Source organism: Cyprinus carpio, chromosome B5 (genome assembly GCF_018340385.1).
Source record: "Cyprinus carpio isolate SPL01 chromosome B5, ASM1834038v1, whole genome shotgun sequence".
Lineage (NCBI taxonomy): Eukaryota > Metazoa > Chordata > Actinopteri > Cypriniformes > Cyprinidae > Cyprinus > Cyprinus carpio.
The window spans coordinates 28,133,956-28,151,004 of record NC_056601.1 but is presented as its reverse complement, the minus strand read 5'-3'; the positions used below and the strand labels follow the sequence as shown (position 1 = coordinate 28,151,004).

At 34.6% G+C, this 17,049-nt stretch overlaps 3 protein-coding genes across 4 annotated transcripts in view; 1 reads left to right on the top strand and 2 right to left on the bottom strand.

Moving 5' to 3' along the window:
- fsd1l (fibronectin type III and SPRY domain containing 1-like) overlaps positions 1-5,044 on the bottom strand; it is a 37,137-nt gene extending 32,093 nt beyond the window's left edge. The window contains exons 1-2 of the mRNA XM_042723053.1: positions 4,943-5,044; positions 4,049-4,311 (exon numbers count right to left, since the gene is read on the bottom strand). Coding sequence (XP_042578987.1) covers positions 4,049-4,063 — 15 coding nt within the window. The 5' untranslated portion in view covers positions 4,064-4,311; positions 4,943-5,044. The remainder of the gene's footprint in view (positions 1-4,048; positions 4,312-4,942) is intronic.
- Positions 5,045-7,211: 2,167 nt separating this feature from the next.
- On the top strand, positions 7,212-12,618 carry rilpl2 (Rab interacting lysosomal protein-like 2). 2 transcript variants are annotated; one of them, XM_019090221.2, is made up of 4 exons: positions 7,212-7,637; positions 8,503-8,654; positions 8,923-9,042; positions 11,081-12,618. In XM_019090221.2, exons 1-4 carry the CDS (start codon positions 7,341-7,343, stop codon positions 11,100-11,102), a joined length of 591 nt encoding a protein of 196 aa, XP_018945766.2. In that variant the 5' UTR covers positions 7,212-7,340; the 3' UTR covers positions 11,103-12,618. The 2 variants fall into 2 exon arrangements, with proteins under 2 accessions (XP_018945766.2, XP_018945767.2); XM_019090222.2 differs by having other exon boundaries at positions 7,213-7,637; positions 8,506-8,654.
- kmt5ab (lysine methyltransferase 5Ab) lies at positions 12,469-16,385 on the bottom strand. Its single transcript, XM_019090220.2, has 8 exons — positions 16,232-16,385; positions 16,039-16,133; positions 15,756-15,888; positions 15,479-15,641; positions 15,222-15,312; positions 14,303-14,362; positions 14,027-14,217; positions 12,469-13,254 (listed from the first exon to the last, which is right to left on the bottom strand). Exons 1-8 carry the CDS (start codon positions 16,239-16,241, stop codon positions 13,044-13,046), a joined length of 954 nt encoding a protein of 317 aa, XP_018945765.2. The 5' UTR covers positions 16,242-16,385; the 3' UTR covers positions 12,469-13,043.
- Positions 16,386-17,049: the final 664 nt, after the last annotated feature.

Genomic DNA, 17,049 nt, shown 5'->3' with positions numbered 1-17,049 from the left:
TTAACTTTTGAACTACCTCAACAACTTTAGCCAAGGAAATGGGCAATGACTGCCCTGGGTCTTTCATCCCAATCTTAGTGTATGCAAATCAAACACAAAGCATTTCAGATTCTCTGTTTGATAGTGTATGCAGTAGTTTCCAGCGTCCAGTGTTTTCACTGCTTCTCTCCAGAGGTTATGACCAATTAAAATAACCTTATTTTCTGCTCCTGGAGACCCACTGATTTAACTTCAACTTTAATCAAACACACCTGAACCATTTAAACAAAGTCTTTAGGATCACTTGAAAATTTGAGGTTGTTATTAAACCTTGAAGGACAATGGCTCTCCAGGAGCAGGGTTGAGGATCCCTGTCGTATTCTTTGAATTTGAGCCATCTGATGTTTGCCACAGCCTTTTTGAGGCCAACCATAAGACCAATCTGGAAGTCATGTGGGTTAACCAATCAAACATATTCTGTAGCTGTTTGCAAAAGAAGTTTTTTAAGATCCACAAGAAAAGGCAGAATCTGTAGTGATATAAATGGCCATTTTGTCCCTTAGATGAGGTGTATTTCATTACTAATGCATTAAAGCATTAATGAATGCAGTGTTAAAAGTTGATGCTGTGTGAAATTCGTGGAGGATGAGCTGAGCTATTGTTTCTGTTGTTTTCTGTCAAGCAACAGTAATTATACGCATACGCAAAAGCATACACATATCATATGCATTTGGAACAACATGAGGGTGAATAAATAATGGCAGAATTGTCATGCAATTTAGGGAAGAATGTTTAACAAAAATATAACTGGTACTTTTAAAGTTGTTCTTGCTGTACCCTACCAACACTGAATTATTAATACTAGATCCACAAGTTTCTGTACAAAATCCCTAGTGCTTGCAGGAGAGGTTGGTCGAAGAAACCCAATATGCATGAATAAGAGAGAGGAGTAAATGCTTATCAGATCAGACGCTGTGAGAGAGAAGCATGCCATGATTAAGCAAGCTGAGGGATTAGTTCAGCAGAAAGGACAATCACTCTCAATGAACTAATGATTCATTTCTTAAATATAAAATACCTATATACTATACTAAACATATGTAATAATAATATTATCAGTATAGATGTTTACAAAAAAAGATTTAAAAATACATACTCAAATGCAAACAACACAATGTACAAATAAAATAAACAATAAATACGCAAGTGTATTCACAAATTTTAAAATATTTTCAGATGTATGAATCTGCATTAACAAAATTTCTGCGAAAATGTTTTGCAGAGGTAGCCAGTTTTTTTGTTTAATGAAATTATGTATCACACCGTTATGCAAAAAGCCAGGACAGAATGAAAAGGTAACACAAGCAAAATATGAAATGTAGGCTACTTCATACGCTATGCCACAGTATAACTCTCTTCACAGAGATGACCTTTTTTCAAGCAGTGTACAGACACATACACAAAGTCAACAATAGGGTCGAGACCGAATGACGTCTTAGAGCATACTATTTTGGTCAGACGGTCCCTAATTCCCTCAAATCCACACCACACTCTATAGTCCGTGTCCAGGAGAGAGTGCTAGTTAAGGATAAAGGCTTCTGGGCCTAATCCAGAGAGACTGCTCTCAGATTCAGACTCTAATCATATAGACACATCAAATACACAACCTTTACATTAGTTGGGTTCGTCCCAGCTTGCATTTCCTAAAACACAAGTAATCAACTGTTGTTGTCATTATCACAGCTAGCAATGCACAAGATGCATCTGAACTTATTCTAAAAGCATATCATTAGTGCTCATCGACAAAATCAACACAAAATCACAAAATCGTGTTTCTCAAATTAAGGGATTTAAATTTTATTTGTTGTAATATGAAGAACCCAGTAATACTACTGATTTTTTCATTATGCCTTCGTCCTACATTTTTGCTACTCTTCAGATGCTTTTATTGTTCTACCTTGGAAATCAATCGTAAAAATATTTGTTTACACTTTATTTAAAGATGTCCTTGTTACAGTTTATTTATACAATTAAGTACAGAGCGATATTAATTAACAACATGATAAACTTGGCTTCACTCAACATGACTTGCATTTAATACTCATGAGGAAAGCAAGTATGTTACAGTATTGTTTAGGATTACAGTTTGGTTTAGGGTTAGTTGCATGTAATTATGCATGAACTACTGTTAGTTCTATAGTAAGTACATGTAACGTAATAAAAATAAAGTGTTACCAAATACTCACTATTACATGTTTAATGTTGCAATGAAAGAGAAGTTGTGACAGATCTTGTATTGGAGAACATGCTTGAGATGAAATATGAGACAGTGAGGCATGTGATGTGTGACGAAGAACAAAGAAATAACCAAATAAACATCTTGTGAGAAGGCCCTTTAAAGAAATATTGGCACTGGTGTTTGTCTTGATTTGTTTGGGATGTTTGCCACTTAGATGAGTTTTAAAATGGCTAAAGATTTTACACACTTGAAACTGTTTGTCTGTTACATTCAGCTTGCAGTTCCACAACTCTAAGCTTAGTCAACACAAAACTATTGACAGCCAACTGCAAAGGGAAACATGAGAGGGCATAGCTGACCCAGTTCAGACATATAAGTCAGATTTGGTTTTAACTATCTGTAATTTGCTCTTTGACCACCCCAGATCCACAACCTGAAATGCAGAATTAGAAACCAACAAATAATAAGATCCACATTTATAATAGATTCATATGCTTACACTTGATCACTAAGGAGTTTATGGAGGCAAGTAAACCTGATCTAACTTTCAGGGGCTGCAATCTGATCCCCTCACGTTTCCTCTGACTGCTGGACTCCAGATGAGATGGATTTTGAGTTTGCAGGTGAATAGAACGGCCTACCGTTGAAAAGTCCAATGTTACACCCTGCATCCATCGCCATGAAAGCTGACTCCTTTGAAGACCCACTCCTGACAATACAGTCAGACTGCACTCAAAAGATTGTATGCTATCCCCTACCACGATTAGCCCTGATACAGCAAACATGCACATCTGTGTATTTCCAGGATTATTTATATACAATACTCTCCCAATTGATTCAATAATAAAAGCATGACCACAACAAAGCTGAATAATAATTACTGCATTATAATCAGTCATTACACACCATTTTAAACTTCTCAACATGACTTGCATTTAATACTGCTGAGGAGACAGTAAGAACATTCACTAATATACAGAGATGCAACACACCTATGCAAACACTCAAGACAAAGATGACTTTGACTGCTTCCTCAAAGCTCCATCACAGCTATCATAACATAATGTGGAAAAATAATATAGTAAGCAGGAATTAAATTGCATGTGTGGGTGTTTAGAGATCTGTTTCTGTTCATGTGCACACTGTCAAGTATTCCTGCCTGATGTCACTTCCCCTGTCTTTATCTACTTTTACTAAGTAAACATGGGAGCACAGGTGCTCTGCAATTACAAAAACCTATGGCATAACGTTACTTACTACACTTATGCAACCTGTATTTTCAGTAAAGCTGGTTAAATGTTAACATTTTGTCATTTTACTCTCTCATTTTATAATCTGTATCGTTTATCAACATTACACATTTTACAGAATGGGACACAACGTTGAGTTACTGTAATTTATGTATAGCACAGAATATAGCCTATTCGTGTTATGTAACAAGGGCTCAGTCCAAAGTAACGTAACACGGGACGTTAAGGTAACATTTTTACAACCGGCAACACAAAACACATGGGTGCCAGATTCGGTCTAATATAAATCCTCTTCATGAAGATAGCTGCCTACAGCTACAGGTCAAACACTATTTTTAAAACGCCAATGTCAATTCATAAAGGCCTCAGGACCAGTTGACACCTATAGTGAATATAGCATATTCGGTTTATGTTTCATTGGTATGAATGTAAAGCAGGGTCTATTTACAGAGCCGGGCGATTATTAACGGTGCTGCGTATAAAAGCGACATTATAGAGTAATTTGATTCCATCCCAATGGGTCGCTGAGACTTTTCAGCTTTTCGATTCTATCTAATCACTGAAACTGTTTGCTACTTACTTTCTGAGAGTCCATTACGAGGATCGCAGAGGAACTGCCTTCAGCTCATGAACTGTTGAGAATGTCGCCAGCAATGAAGCCGCTCGATGATTCCCTCTGGAACAAGGAGGATACTGAGCATGCGCAGTGTGTCTCTCTCTCACACAGAGGACAGTCTATGCGGCATTACGTCACCAAAGTGTGTGGACTCTTCTCGGAGGACTGCTTCGGTTGAGTGACTAAGACGCCTGTCGGGTTACACACCAGGGGACAAGCTCCTCTGGCTGTACATAAAACATAATGTCAATAATCATGTACCCATGTTAAAATATTGATTGAACTGTATGATTAAAGAGATAGTTCTGCCAAAAATGAAAAATTTGTAGCCTAATCATTTAGGCTACTCAACCACAAGCTGTTCCAAACCTGTATGGCTTCTTTGTTGAGCACAAAAGAAGATACATTGAAGAATGTTAGTAGGCTAACCAAACAGATGAAGGTAGCCATGGAAGTCAATGTGTTATTTTATAGCATATTTATCCCATAAGGATATATTCCTTTAGCTACTGAACTACAATGTTCAAGTCTGGAGGTCATGGAAACATTTTAAAGTCTTGCCGTGAACATGACTGAATCTCATTAGTAAAAATGTCACATCTCAGCAGGCACTGTTAGGAGTGAAATGTGCAGAAGATGTTGGATTTGCCTAAAACTACCAACAGCTACCAAATGGTCAAGCTTTTCATTAAAAAAAAAAACAACCAGAGTTATCCAACAAAAAATAATAATTATCCAACAATAAACCAAAAAAGAATAAAATAAAGAATAAGCTAGGCTACTGTTAACATAAAAGCATGTTTAAACAGCCAATAAGTTGACTAAATATACACAGCACATAATTAATTTGAATCATACACAAAAACGCAGCAGTCTGGAACAGAGTGAAAAACAGCCCACGCTTCAGTGAAGATCAGTGAGCATTCATCAACCCTTCCTCTCCTTGAAGACCAGTCGAGGAGTCCCGAAAGAGCATGATGAGACCTGACACCAGAGAAGATGATCATCTACTGCCACACAGTGGATTCACACACACTAAGAAGAACCTTACAAACCATATAATCTTGTACATTCAGTTATTATTTTGTGTTTTAGCATTTATGTAAACATATATGTGAAAAACCTTATCCAGTACTAAATTTAAAAAGAAATAGTGTATTATTATTATTATTGTTTTTCAGTTACACACATTGGGGTGTAAACTAGGCACAACTGTATAATTCATAGAATGGCGTTTTTAAATGTTTACATGGTTTCTGTAGTCATTCAGATTCAACTGAATAGTAAAATTACAGAATAGTTGATTGAATATTTTGAATATTTTTATATTTGAATGTATTTTATATATATTCTGCATAAATAAATAGGTTTGTGCTTTTTTTTTACTTTGTGCTATTAAAACCAAATCGGCAAGCATATTTACTTAATCATTTAACACACTGGATATCGTCCTGCTAAAAATCAGCTCTAGATATGTTATGATTTAGCAGTAAATGCACACTGTAAGCGAGAATATACTCTCATCTCCATTATATATTATATAAAGTTTTCATACTGAACATTTTTTTTCCTCTGGATTTTAATGGAGATAATTGTGGAATAAACTAGGAGTTGTCGGCAGAGTTCTCAGGCAAATAATACATATTAATATAATAAAGTCATGGCAGAAACAATGGGAAAAAGAAAGTAAAGGACGTCATTCATATAAGATTAGACAAGCAGTAGAAAAAAAATTAAACCAATAGGAAGAACTCCCAGGGAGCAAACTATTATATCTAGATTGAGATAAGGTCACACTGGGTTAAATAAAACAATGTTTTTAATGAAAAAGCATCCTTCAGGTTTGTGTGATATGGAACTGAAGATGAGTCGGTGGAGCATGTTATTTGTCGCTGCATTAAATATAAGATGCAAAGAATAAGACTAAAAAATGAGTTAAAGAAATATGGGGTGAATGTATTAAGTCTTAAGGATTTTTTTTAAGAAAATACAAATCTTTGGTCCACACTTCAATACAACCCAGTGTTGCCAATTTAGCAATTTTGTTGCTAAATTAAGCAACTTTTCAGACTACCCTAGTAACTTTTTTTCAAAAAGCACTTACAGTAGCAACAAATTTAGCTATTTTTAAAAAGTTTTTGGCAACTTTTGTAAAGTGACTCAAATGATAAAAAAGACAAATATTTTAATCTAAATTACACAAAAAGAGGAAACCATTGAACAGCTAGCAGCCAAGCAGCACATCTACCTGGAGAGAGCTAAAGAAAGATGCTTAACAGTGCAAACATCAAATGTGCATCAAGTTGCTTGTTCCAAATGGTCAATAATAAATGCACATTTATGATAATTGTTCAGAATGTGCAATTTTACAGTTAATGGGCAATTTTACTGTTCAATAAGTAAATGTTGTAAAAAATCTGTTCATAAAATGTGCATAAAATGTGTAATTTTGTTCAATATTTTTTTCAATGTTGTAAAAAAATATTTTTCGCTGAGATTTGAGTAAAAGTATGTGCTGTTTTGACAATGTTAATTTTAGCAACAAATTAAAATCCTTTTTTGTTGGCACACTGATACAATTTTTTTTGAACAATTGTCTCCGATAACATTATTAAAAAAAAAAAAAAATAGTTCTTTTTTCGCTGAGATTTGAGTAACGCGTAAGTTCAAACGCTCAAAGTTCAGTTATGTAGGGGGTTCTACATAAGCAACACCCTAATATTGTACTTTTTGACAATGTGTTCAATGTCATTAAGATATAGTTAGCAACATAATCGATCTTCCTTTATATTTCGTTGATAAAAGACTAACCTAGCCTCCTCAGGAATCCCCTGAAAATAATGGGCGTTGGCACGACATGATACAAAAACCGGCTGAAGCGGTTATAACAAAAATACAAGGAAAAAATTGTTTATTAATTGTTTTCTGTCTCCCGATAGCGGAATTATTAAAAAAAAAAGGTCATATTCAGAGAGTAGCCTAATTTTCGAAAGAATAGTTCTTAACAGGCAGGTTTTGCCTATGCTGAGCTATATTTCTCAAAACTGTCAGCCAGTTTTGGCCCTCCAGTTGGTTTACAAGTGTCACTCAAACGCTCAAATTTGCTTGTTATTAAATACAGTGAAGTAGAGGATCCAGTTTGGAAGAGGAAGTTGTCATGTAATTGTGAATGCATTGGGACGGTGAACTGGAAACCGCCATATCTTAGAAAGATTACTTTTTTAAACAGTGATTACATAGTTCCTCTTGCATCAGAATGGAAGGACGGCACGACAGTTCACCCATGCAGGCTTTCGATAAGGACGTTTTGGAAATGACTGTTGAAGATGTTTATGACATTTCTTACGTGATCGGCAGAGATTTATTAAAAGTCAACACAGGTAGCCGGGAATTCTCGGATTTACAGTTCAAAATCGTGCGTGTGCTGGAGATGTTTGAGACCATGGTGAATAAGTACAACCTGTCGCTGGAGCAGCTGAGGATGGAGCTGGATAATATGAAGCGAGAAATGGAGAGAGTTGTAGCAGAAGGTTCAAGTGGTAATGTTCACGATGTGAGTGGTGCATGTGGAGCTGTATGTGCACAGGGTTCATTTTAAAGGAATATTTCCGGTTCAATACAAGTTAAGCACAGCATAATGTTGATTATCACCTTTTTGTTTTGTTTTTTAACTCATCCAACTTTAAAAAATCTACAATGGAGGCGAGTGGAGCCAATTTTGGAGATCTTAAAGGAACAGTTCACCCGAAAATGAAAATTTGCTGATATTTTACTCTCCCTCAGGTCATCTATGATGTAGAAGAGTTTATTTCTTCATCAGAACAGATTTGGTGAAATGTAGCAATGGGGTTAACAATTCCTTTAAAAACACAAATGTGAAACTTACCAGCACTTGCATCAGTTGTACTGTTAAAACTTTTGTATTACTTGAACTGTAAAGCTGGTAAAATCATTATTTTTTTTTACAGTTGTTTTAGGGTTTATTGTTGTGGTTCTACTATTGAAACTGAGTATTTCAAGGTTTATGGATTGGCTCGGTTTACTTCCATTCTAAATGCTTCATTCTAACCCAGATTTTTGCTTTTTTATAAATAAAAAGGAGGAGTGAGTGGTAAAATGCTATCAACATATTCCATTGAATTTTGTATATTGCTTATGAGCGGAAATCAAAGTTGAAACCCCCAAAAAGTCATCTAGAGTTAAAGTTTAAAGTAGGCATGAAATCAAAATGAACCCTATTTATTTTCTTAATGCGTGTTAATGGTCTTAATCTTGTAGCTATGTAACAAGACTTAAAATTTGACTTATTTAAAAACTTCAAGCAAATGTTTCTTGATTAAAAGTCCAGAGTTTATTTCTAGTTTGGGCAAACATTTATTTATACTTCGGGCAATATGTAATATTTTATTCTTTTAAAGCAGACTGTTGGGCCAAACAAACTAGTTGTGGATTTAAAAGACCCAAACCGACCACGATTCACCATGCAGGAGTTAAAGGAGGTTCTGCAAGAGAGAAACAAACTTAAAGCCCAGCTGTTACTGGCCCAAGAGGAACTACAACTCTACAAGAGGTAAAAATAAATACCTTGTTTCAGTGCTGCTAACTCAACTTATGTCTCTCTTAGTTACCATTGATTAGTAAACTGCTGTTTGAGTTATTCCATAATACAGTGTTCTGTTCTGGTGCAAAAAAACCAAAAACAAAACAGGAACATTTTTGACTTGTGTACTGGTTTGTCCTAATCTCAACATCAAATAAAACAATTCTGAGAGATATTATGCAATAATTCATTTGATATGTGTGGTCTCAGTCAAATTTAGCATCTACTGTGCTTGCAGTGGAGTCCTGGGCTCCCAACAGAAGATGGTGGAAGTAAATCTGGAGACCCTTCCTCAGTCAGAACCTGCACCCTCCACCATTATAGAGGAGCACAAAGAGAAGAGCACCATTCAGAAACTGTGAGTGCTTTTAACTAGTTTTGTCTTTGTCAGAGCTTTGTGCAATTCCAGAGGTGTATTTCAGAAAGTGGGAGTCTAACCCCAGAAAAGGGAAATTCAGAGTTTTCAGTTCCAATAAAAGACAAAACTAAACCTCTCGGTAGGTAACCGTAGTAACGTACTCCGTGAACCTAGTCTCTGGCTTCTTGCTGTTGGCTGAATAGAGTTTAGTTCAGTTTTTTTAATTTATATAGCACATTTAAAAACAACCATGGTTGACCAAAGTGCTTAATGTCCAGAAAATAAAAATAAAGAGTCACACACAAATAAAACAAATACAGTAAAAACATCACAATGTAACTGCTCCGCTCGATATAAAAGCCAAGGAATACAAGTGTGTCTTAAGAAATGACTTAAAAATTCCAACAGTCTGAGCAGTTTATTTGTTTATTTCATTACCCTAATTAAGAAATGTATGTTGGATTAGAGGACATTTAATTATGTGAAAAGATCATTAGACTGTGAGGAAAAATCCACTGCACATTGAAATAGACATTGAATGATATTTACTGAATAGGTCAAATGTTTGTAAAGTCATGTAGCCTACACCCACGAACCTTTTGCACTTGAAGCTTTACCTGACTGAATTGTTTATTTTTATTTATTTAGCCTGTGGGATACCATGCAAATGAAGATTAGTTCAATAACTTACCACTCTGCCAGTTTTCACCTCTGATATTATAACACTGAATAAAAATGAAAGTTACATATTGCATAGTATGCGGAAGTCTTTTTGTCATGTGCTGTTGCCATGGCGAATCATAATTTCGGAGCTCCATTGATCATGGTTTTTCAAAGTCTCGGTGCATGCACTAAACTCAGATTCAACATACTCAGAATGAAATGAACTCAGTCTGTTCAGAAACCGAAAACTCAGGGTAAGTCAACTCCGACTTTGTTGAACCTCCTTTCTGGAATACACCCCAGGTCGGTCATTTTGATATTCAAAGCATTATACTTATACGTTTATTCATCCGAAAGCAGGAGTTGGCTGATATACTGTTTTAATCTTTATCATCTTAAATAAATTACATTTTAGTTTTAGAACATTTAGAAATCGCATATTTAAGACTCATTTTGACATAATTACTTTTGGGGGGACAAATGGAACAGTCTGATTAAATGGAACTTATGCATGAATGATTTCTGATGGATCATGTGACACTGAAGACTGGAGTAATGATGAAATTCAGCTTAGACATCACAGGGATAAATTACAATTAAAATAGAAAGCAGTTATTTTAAACTGTAATATTTCACAATGTTAATGTATGTTTAATCAGTTCTAAAAATTTCTAAAAATTAATTTATTCCAAATTTCAAACAGTAGTTTAAATGTTACTTAAAATACATATGCTAGTATTGTAAGGCAGGCGTGTATACCTTTAAGCCTGTTGTGTCTTTTTTTTAATTCATTTTTCATTTATTGAGGACTCATGTGAGTGGAGTTGCCAGTAGCTGCAAGGTGCAGCAGGTCTGGAGTCCTGCCCAGTGGAGTTTACCCTTCTACCTCGAGTTATACATTTGTCAAAATCATACAAAATATATTGTTTCAAAGCAGCTTTACAGAGGTATAGGTTTCAGAGTCAATATATTCACAAAAATGTGCTTTAAATGTCTTTGAGTGTTTAGTTAGCAAGCTAGAAATGGATGTAGAAAGGGAAAAACTCCTGAAGATATTTAGATATTGGAGAGAAAAACTTTGTTTGTTAGTTTGAGATAATCATTGTATTGTTTGTATCTGTTCTGTTCTATTAATGTCTTCTAACTTTGGCACCCTTTATAAAATGTATAATATTATGTATAAGTTTATGACATTTCTTTTGTGTAAGTCCACACAGGTGTTTGGTAAACTTCTGTCCACAACTCTGCATTAAGCCGAGTTAATAACGAGTGCATAATGCTGTTTTAGATCTTATCTAGGTCTTTGTAACATTGGCCATATTTTATGATTCTATGCGTGTCGATGTTGCTGACAAACTCTCTCTCTCTTTTTCAGGTTCTCTTTTCGACAAAAATAGTTACCAGGATTTAGCACAAACTAAAACACTTTTGAGACAAGCAACCCTTCCAACAGGGTGAGCAGAGATGGGAAGAAGTGATCTTTTTAATACTTCCAATTTCTGGCTGGAAATCCTTTGCCTTGCTCCTACTCAGTGTTTTTAATGCTGTACATTTTTAACTCTGTGATTGTGACAGTTCTCACTTTGTTCATTATTGAGTGTGAATTCCAACATGAATGACAAGATATCAAAGTATCAAATGTCCCTCTAAACACCTCCCTTAGCTAATATACATTTGCAGACTATTTGAAATCCTAGATTCCCAACATTAATATTATATGACATTATTAGAATCAATTTAAAATCAGTCATTTTATGAATAGCACAATGACACATTAAGGGATTATTTTGGTGACCGAACTAAACCCAATTAAATTAGCTGAAACACATTGATTTGGTGTTTATATGCCATATGAGGCTCTAAGACCTTATTTATGAGCTTAATTAGAAAACATCTTCAGACTGTATTTGTTGCAGGTGTTGCCAAGCTTTAGGACAGAAACTATCCATATGATCATGCACTTTCTAGTCTTAATTTTAATAAGCATGGGAACAATAGGAATTGTAAGGTTAAAATTGAGGTACTTCAACTAAAACACAAAAAGGCTGCTGTATGAGGTAATGTGTAGTGCACTAAATCTCATTAAGGTACATGAAGTGGTAAATTGTGAGCCATATGAATGTAAAAATTCACTTTTATTGGCTCACAGTATTCATTGTAATTAAATAGTAGACTGGACAAATTTTATGACAGAGAAGTCAAGTTTTTTCTGCAATATTAAGGTATTAAGAAATGCTGTTCTGAGTACATGGGCCCTGTTGTTTGTACATAGATTACTGGAGTTAACTGGATTTAACGTACAGTTGCATAACAACGTGAGATTGAATTATTTAAACTATATTTGTCCCTCATAATTTTCTCACTAATTTTTATTTTCCAACATGATCTTATGTGTCTGTTGCTGTTCTTTCCCTTATTTGTGTGTATTGGATGTTTCCCATGTCTTTTATTTCCAATATACCAATTTTTTTTTTTTTTTTTTTTATGTTTGGAATGTAATAAATAGCTTTTGTCACAAAGTTTTTCTTTTAGTATAATGGCTCTCTGAATTATTTTAACAACCAGTAATATAAATGTATTCAATTGTGTTTACAGGACCCAGTTTTCTAGTGTTTTGGTCCTATTTTATGGTGGTGCCCAATGGGTTTCCTGCAGTGAGATGCAGTATAAAAAAAAAAAAAAAAGCAAGTGTATCACTTAACCTTAGATTCTCCTGACTGGAATTACAGTTGTTGTCATGTTTTTAAACAGTGTAACATTTGATATTTAGTCATAACTTACTTTATTTCAATCATAAATGTATTTGTGATTAAAAGAAACTGTCTAAAAACAATCATTAAAAAGCAGTTTTGTGCAGCTGAGATGTTTTTTGCACATTTTAAAGCATTAATAAAGCATATGGTTTATATTCTGTGCTTCTTTAATGTAAATCCTTCAAAACCAACAATTTCTTAATGTGGTATAATTGCTTTGCGATTAAACGCTTAATTTTGCATATACAAATGTACAGTAACTACACCCATTTGAATATTCTCATATCTTTAAAATCAGTGGCTGCTATCTTATACATGCCTTATTAAAATTAATACTCCACCAAAAAAAAAAAAAAAAAAAAACGCAACTAGGATGTAAAAATCATATATATATATATATATATATATATATATATATATATATATAAAAAAATTTTTTTACAGTTGCTGTGGGTCTTTCAAAACCCCACACAAATAATTTTATGATACCATTTGTTACAGTGAATGGTTTGGCAACTCCAAACAATGTATATGTTATGCCACTTATTTAAATGCTATCATAACAAGACAACTAAACAGAGTGAATTAATGCTTAAGCCAAGGATGAGCAGCAATGGCTTCTTTACTGCGGTCACCGTAATCATAAAGCAGCTCCTCGTCTACTTTGATGTCTCTGGAAGCCAGGAAGATGAGGTGAGGTGTGCCATTTATCTCATGCAGTTTGGTCCGAAGGTTGCCATTCTTACTGTGGTTGATCAGTCGGCCCAGACGGTCAGTTTCTTTGGTAGCATCCACACTTAAAAAAAAAATAAAAATAATAATAATAATAATAATTTGTTTTATTAAAAAGGGTTACTCAACCCCAAAATGAAAATGTTGTCATTAAAATTACTTTTGTCGTTCCAAACCTGTAAAAGCTCCGTTCGTCTTCGGAACACAATTTAAGATACTTTGGATGAAAACCAGGAGGCCTGTGACTGTCCCACAGACTAAGTAAATGACAGTGTCAAGGTCCAGGAAAGTATGAAAAGCATCGTCAGGATAGTCAACTGCCATCAGTGATTCAACCGTAACGTTATGAAGTGACCAGAATACTTTTTGTACACGAAGAAAATAAAAATAACGACTTTAACAATTCCTCTCCTCTGTGTCTCTCCTGGATTATTCTGATGATGCTTTTCATACTTTCCTAGACCTTGACACTGTTATTTACTTAGTCTATGTGACAGTCACAGGCCTCCTGGTTTTCATCCAAAATATCTTAAATTGTGTTCCGAAGACGAACAAAGCTTATACAGGTTTGGAACGACATGGGGGTAAGTGATTAATGACAAAATTTTCATTTTGGGGTGTAGTATCCCTTTAACATGTCTGTCTGCTGACTAACAGTTTTCTGTCAATTCTAAGTAAAGGCTCAACAAACTAAACTCTGGAGTTCACGTCTATTCATACAGATAGCAATGTTTACCTCAAATCTTGCATTAAAGCATATCAATAGTCAAAGTGAGATTAAAAATCTTCTCTCCAGAAGATCGTTTTATAAAAAATAAAAACGCCAAAATACTCACCAGTAGGTTTTGTCATGGTAGCGGAAATAGTACATGTAGCATCCAGTGGTTGGGTCTTTAGCATACTGAGACTCTCTTGCTTTAGCATCAGCAATCTCTAACAATTCCCCATGGTACTCTACTACAAACTGGTCTTTCTGAAATGCTCGGTCTGCAAAAACACCTCTTCCTTTTCCATCAATACTTTTCACCTGATTTTGAAAATGGAAGATGCTTAAACCCAAGCAATGAAAAGTTGTGAAGTTAAAATGTAGACCAATTGCTTAAAAAGCTTACCTTGAGCCCCTCTTCAACATTGTTTTTGATGAGATCATCAAGGTGCTGCAGCGTTTCACACTGTTTTGTTAACACAACATGTCCACATTTAGCGAAGGATTTAATCGAATAAATGTTTGACAGAATGATAAAGTAAATAAATGTTAAATTGATTTATCAACGGTAAATTGGTTTTTAAAAAAAATGGGTCTTAAGAGCTAAAAATGCACAGCAAAATTCAAATGGTAGCATATCTTTTCTTCTGTATTATGATGTACATCAATTCATAACGGAAAAAAAGTGCAGAGTGGGACTTGGTTCAATGCATCGGTTATTGATTGGTTATTGAGATGTAGGTGTGGTCAAAGTTTGCAGGGGTGGAGTTTATGGGTACATTTACGGGACAATGATTGTTCTAAAAACCAAAGTTTTTCCTTTGCGTTTTTGAGACGTTTTGCATACAGACAACAGCTTTGTCAAAATGACCCCCATTCACACGGATCCCTACAGATTGAAACTAATATGCTTGACATGTCACCGTTATCACAAATTAAATTTTTTGTAGTTTACACAGAGACGATAACTGTATCGTTTTCAAAAACTTGCACTTTGTTTGAAACTGGTTTTCAAAAGTCTGTATTTCCAGGCCCCCAAAATGCAGTTGACATGTAAATGAGTAGCCAAAACGCATAGGTTTTCCAATTTTGTAGAAAACTGTTTTGCATTAAAAGCCTTGTGAATGATTGAAGAAGGCTTGCTTGTCACCAGAAGGAAGTCTGGCATTTTTACCAGAAGATCCAAGTATGAAAATGATGAGGTCAATTTTTTTAAGAAAAATTATGAATGAATCATTCACAAAAAGCACTATAACATGCATTTTGCAAACTTCAAGAATAAACCATTTTAAAAAACACTTCAGATTCTGGAAGAGTTTACCAACCTTCAACTCAGCTTTGCCTTTCCTGCAACTTCGCCTAACAGGAAAATAATCGGTGACCTTTCGATTGGGTTCAGACTCTTTGTTTTTCGACCTAAAATAAGATAAACACACAATGTAAGATTTTACTTCTCTGTGAAATGGATGCATATAAACGTTTTTCACTTATAAAACAGCAAACACACACACTAAGTAACTAAATCAAATAATAAATGACTGAAACAGTCAACTATTTATTATATATTTAAAACTAGACATACTTCCTGTCTTTTGACTTTTCACCATTTATCCTTTGCCCGGATTTTGTTTGCTTTCTCGTCCCGGACACTTTATGAGGCACATCAGTCTGCTCATTAGGTCCACAAACAAGGCTCTGTTTGCCAGTGTCCTCTTTTTTAGGCGCATTCGCCTCTGCGTCTTTGACTAACCATAGAAAGAAGAAAGCAGTAAATAAAACCAACTCTGGAGAAATCAGTTTGGGTGAAACAAAAAGACAAATGAGTGTAACGTAATCGTTATTAGGATTTAAACAAATACCTTCACTCTGTTTGCTGGTTTTAGGTAAACGCTCCGTTGCTGTATTGTCATCTAAAATAAGGTTAAGTGGGTTATTCCTCAGCGGCTTGTTTAGATTCAGACAACTATGTATTGTTGGCTGCCCTTGGCATGTCTGAAAGACAAATAGAAACATTCAATTTATGAGAAAATGCATTCTTAGCGCGTTTAAGGAGAATAACGTTAGGTAACGGTTAGACAACATCGCTCAGTTAAAATCATGCATACAGTTCGTGCTGAACGAATACAAACGCGTTCCTCCTACCGTGGGTTTTCCCTCTTTGTTCTCTTTAGCCTCTTCTGTTTTCTCGCTTATTCTGCCGTCCACAGGTCTTCGTTTGGCAGAAGTGGACTTTTTGCCTAACGAGTACATGAACAATGTTTATTTCTCTGTAACGAGTTCGCTAAACGAATGATTGCCTTTGAGTTTCAGGCTAATTTGCAAACCTCTTTTTTACCTTTTCCCATCTTGTATTGGATTTCTCACAACAAACGAAGTGGATTATAAACACTACAGCATGATAAGACAAATAACTCGATGTCAGGCTGCCTGGGTTTTAAATATCATTCGCAGCGTTCATTGGTCAAGGCCTTGAAGAGGAGGATTGTGATTGGTTTACTGAACGCGGAAGCAGTAAAGTAAAAAAAAACTTGGTTCTTGGTGAGTTACTTACTTCATGAATTAGTTGGTATTTTTTTTTTATTTATTTAGTATAGTATTTATAAATTGTGTATGTAAACAACGAGTACAAAAGAGATTGCTTTTTTTAGTTTTACTTAAAAAAAAAAAAAAAAAAACTCCTGTCAATGCATTAATTAATTATAAATAATATTGTAAAGGTATTACTATGAAAACAGTTTAATAGTCCAAAACAAACCACAAGTTTTGTACAGATACAGTCAAAGAAAAAGTGCCCAATGCTCTTAATTTAAAAGTTATTAATGTACCTAAATAATGCAACATCTGTTTAACAGGGTGAATTCTGCCAATCATTTTCATAATGCTATTTTTCTGTCTATAATTCTTCTGACTTCTTATGATTTTTAAGTATGTTGTATAACCATTAAGTATATTTGATAGTCATTACATATTTAATTATCGACTACAGTCACATAATTTGATGGACACTAATGTACATTTTCTGAATATTCTTAAAGGTGCTGTATGTATAAGATTTTAACTCTACTAAAGCATAAAAATACTATAATATGTTTGCAGAAAATTAAGAAACATGCTAAGTTAACATACTTTATCTGAAAACCAATGCTACAGTCA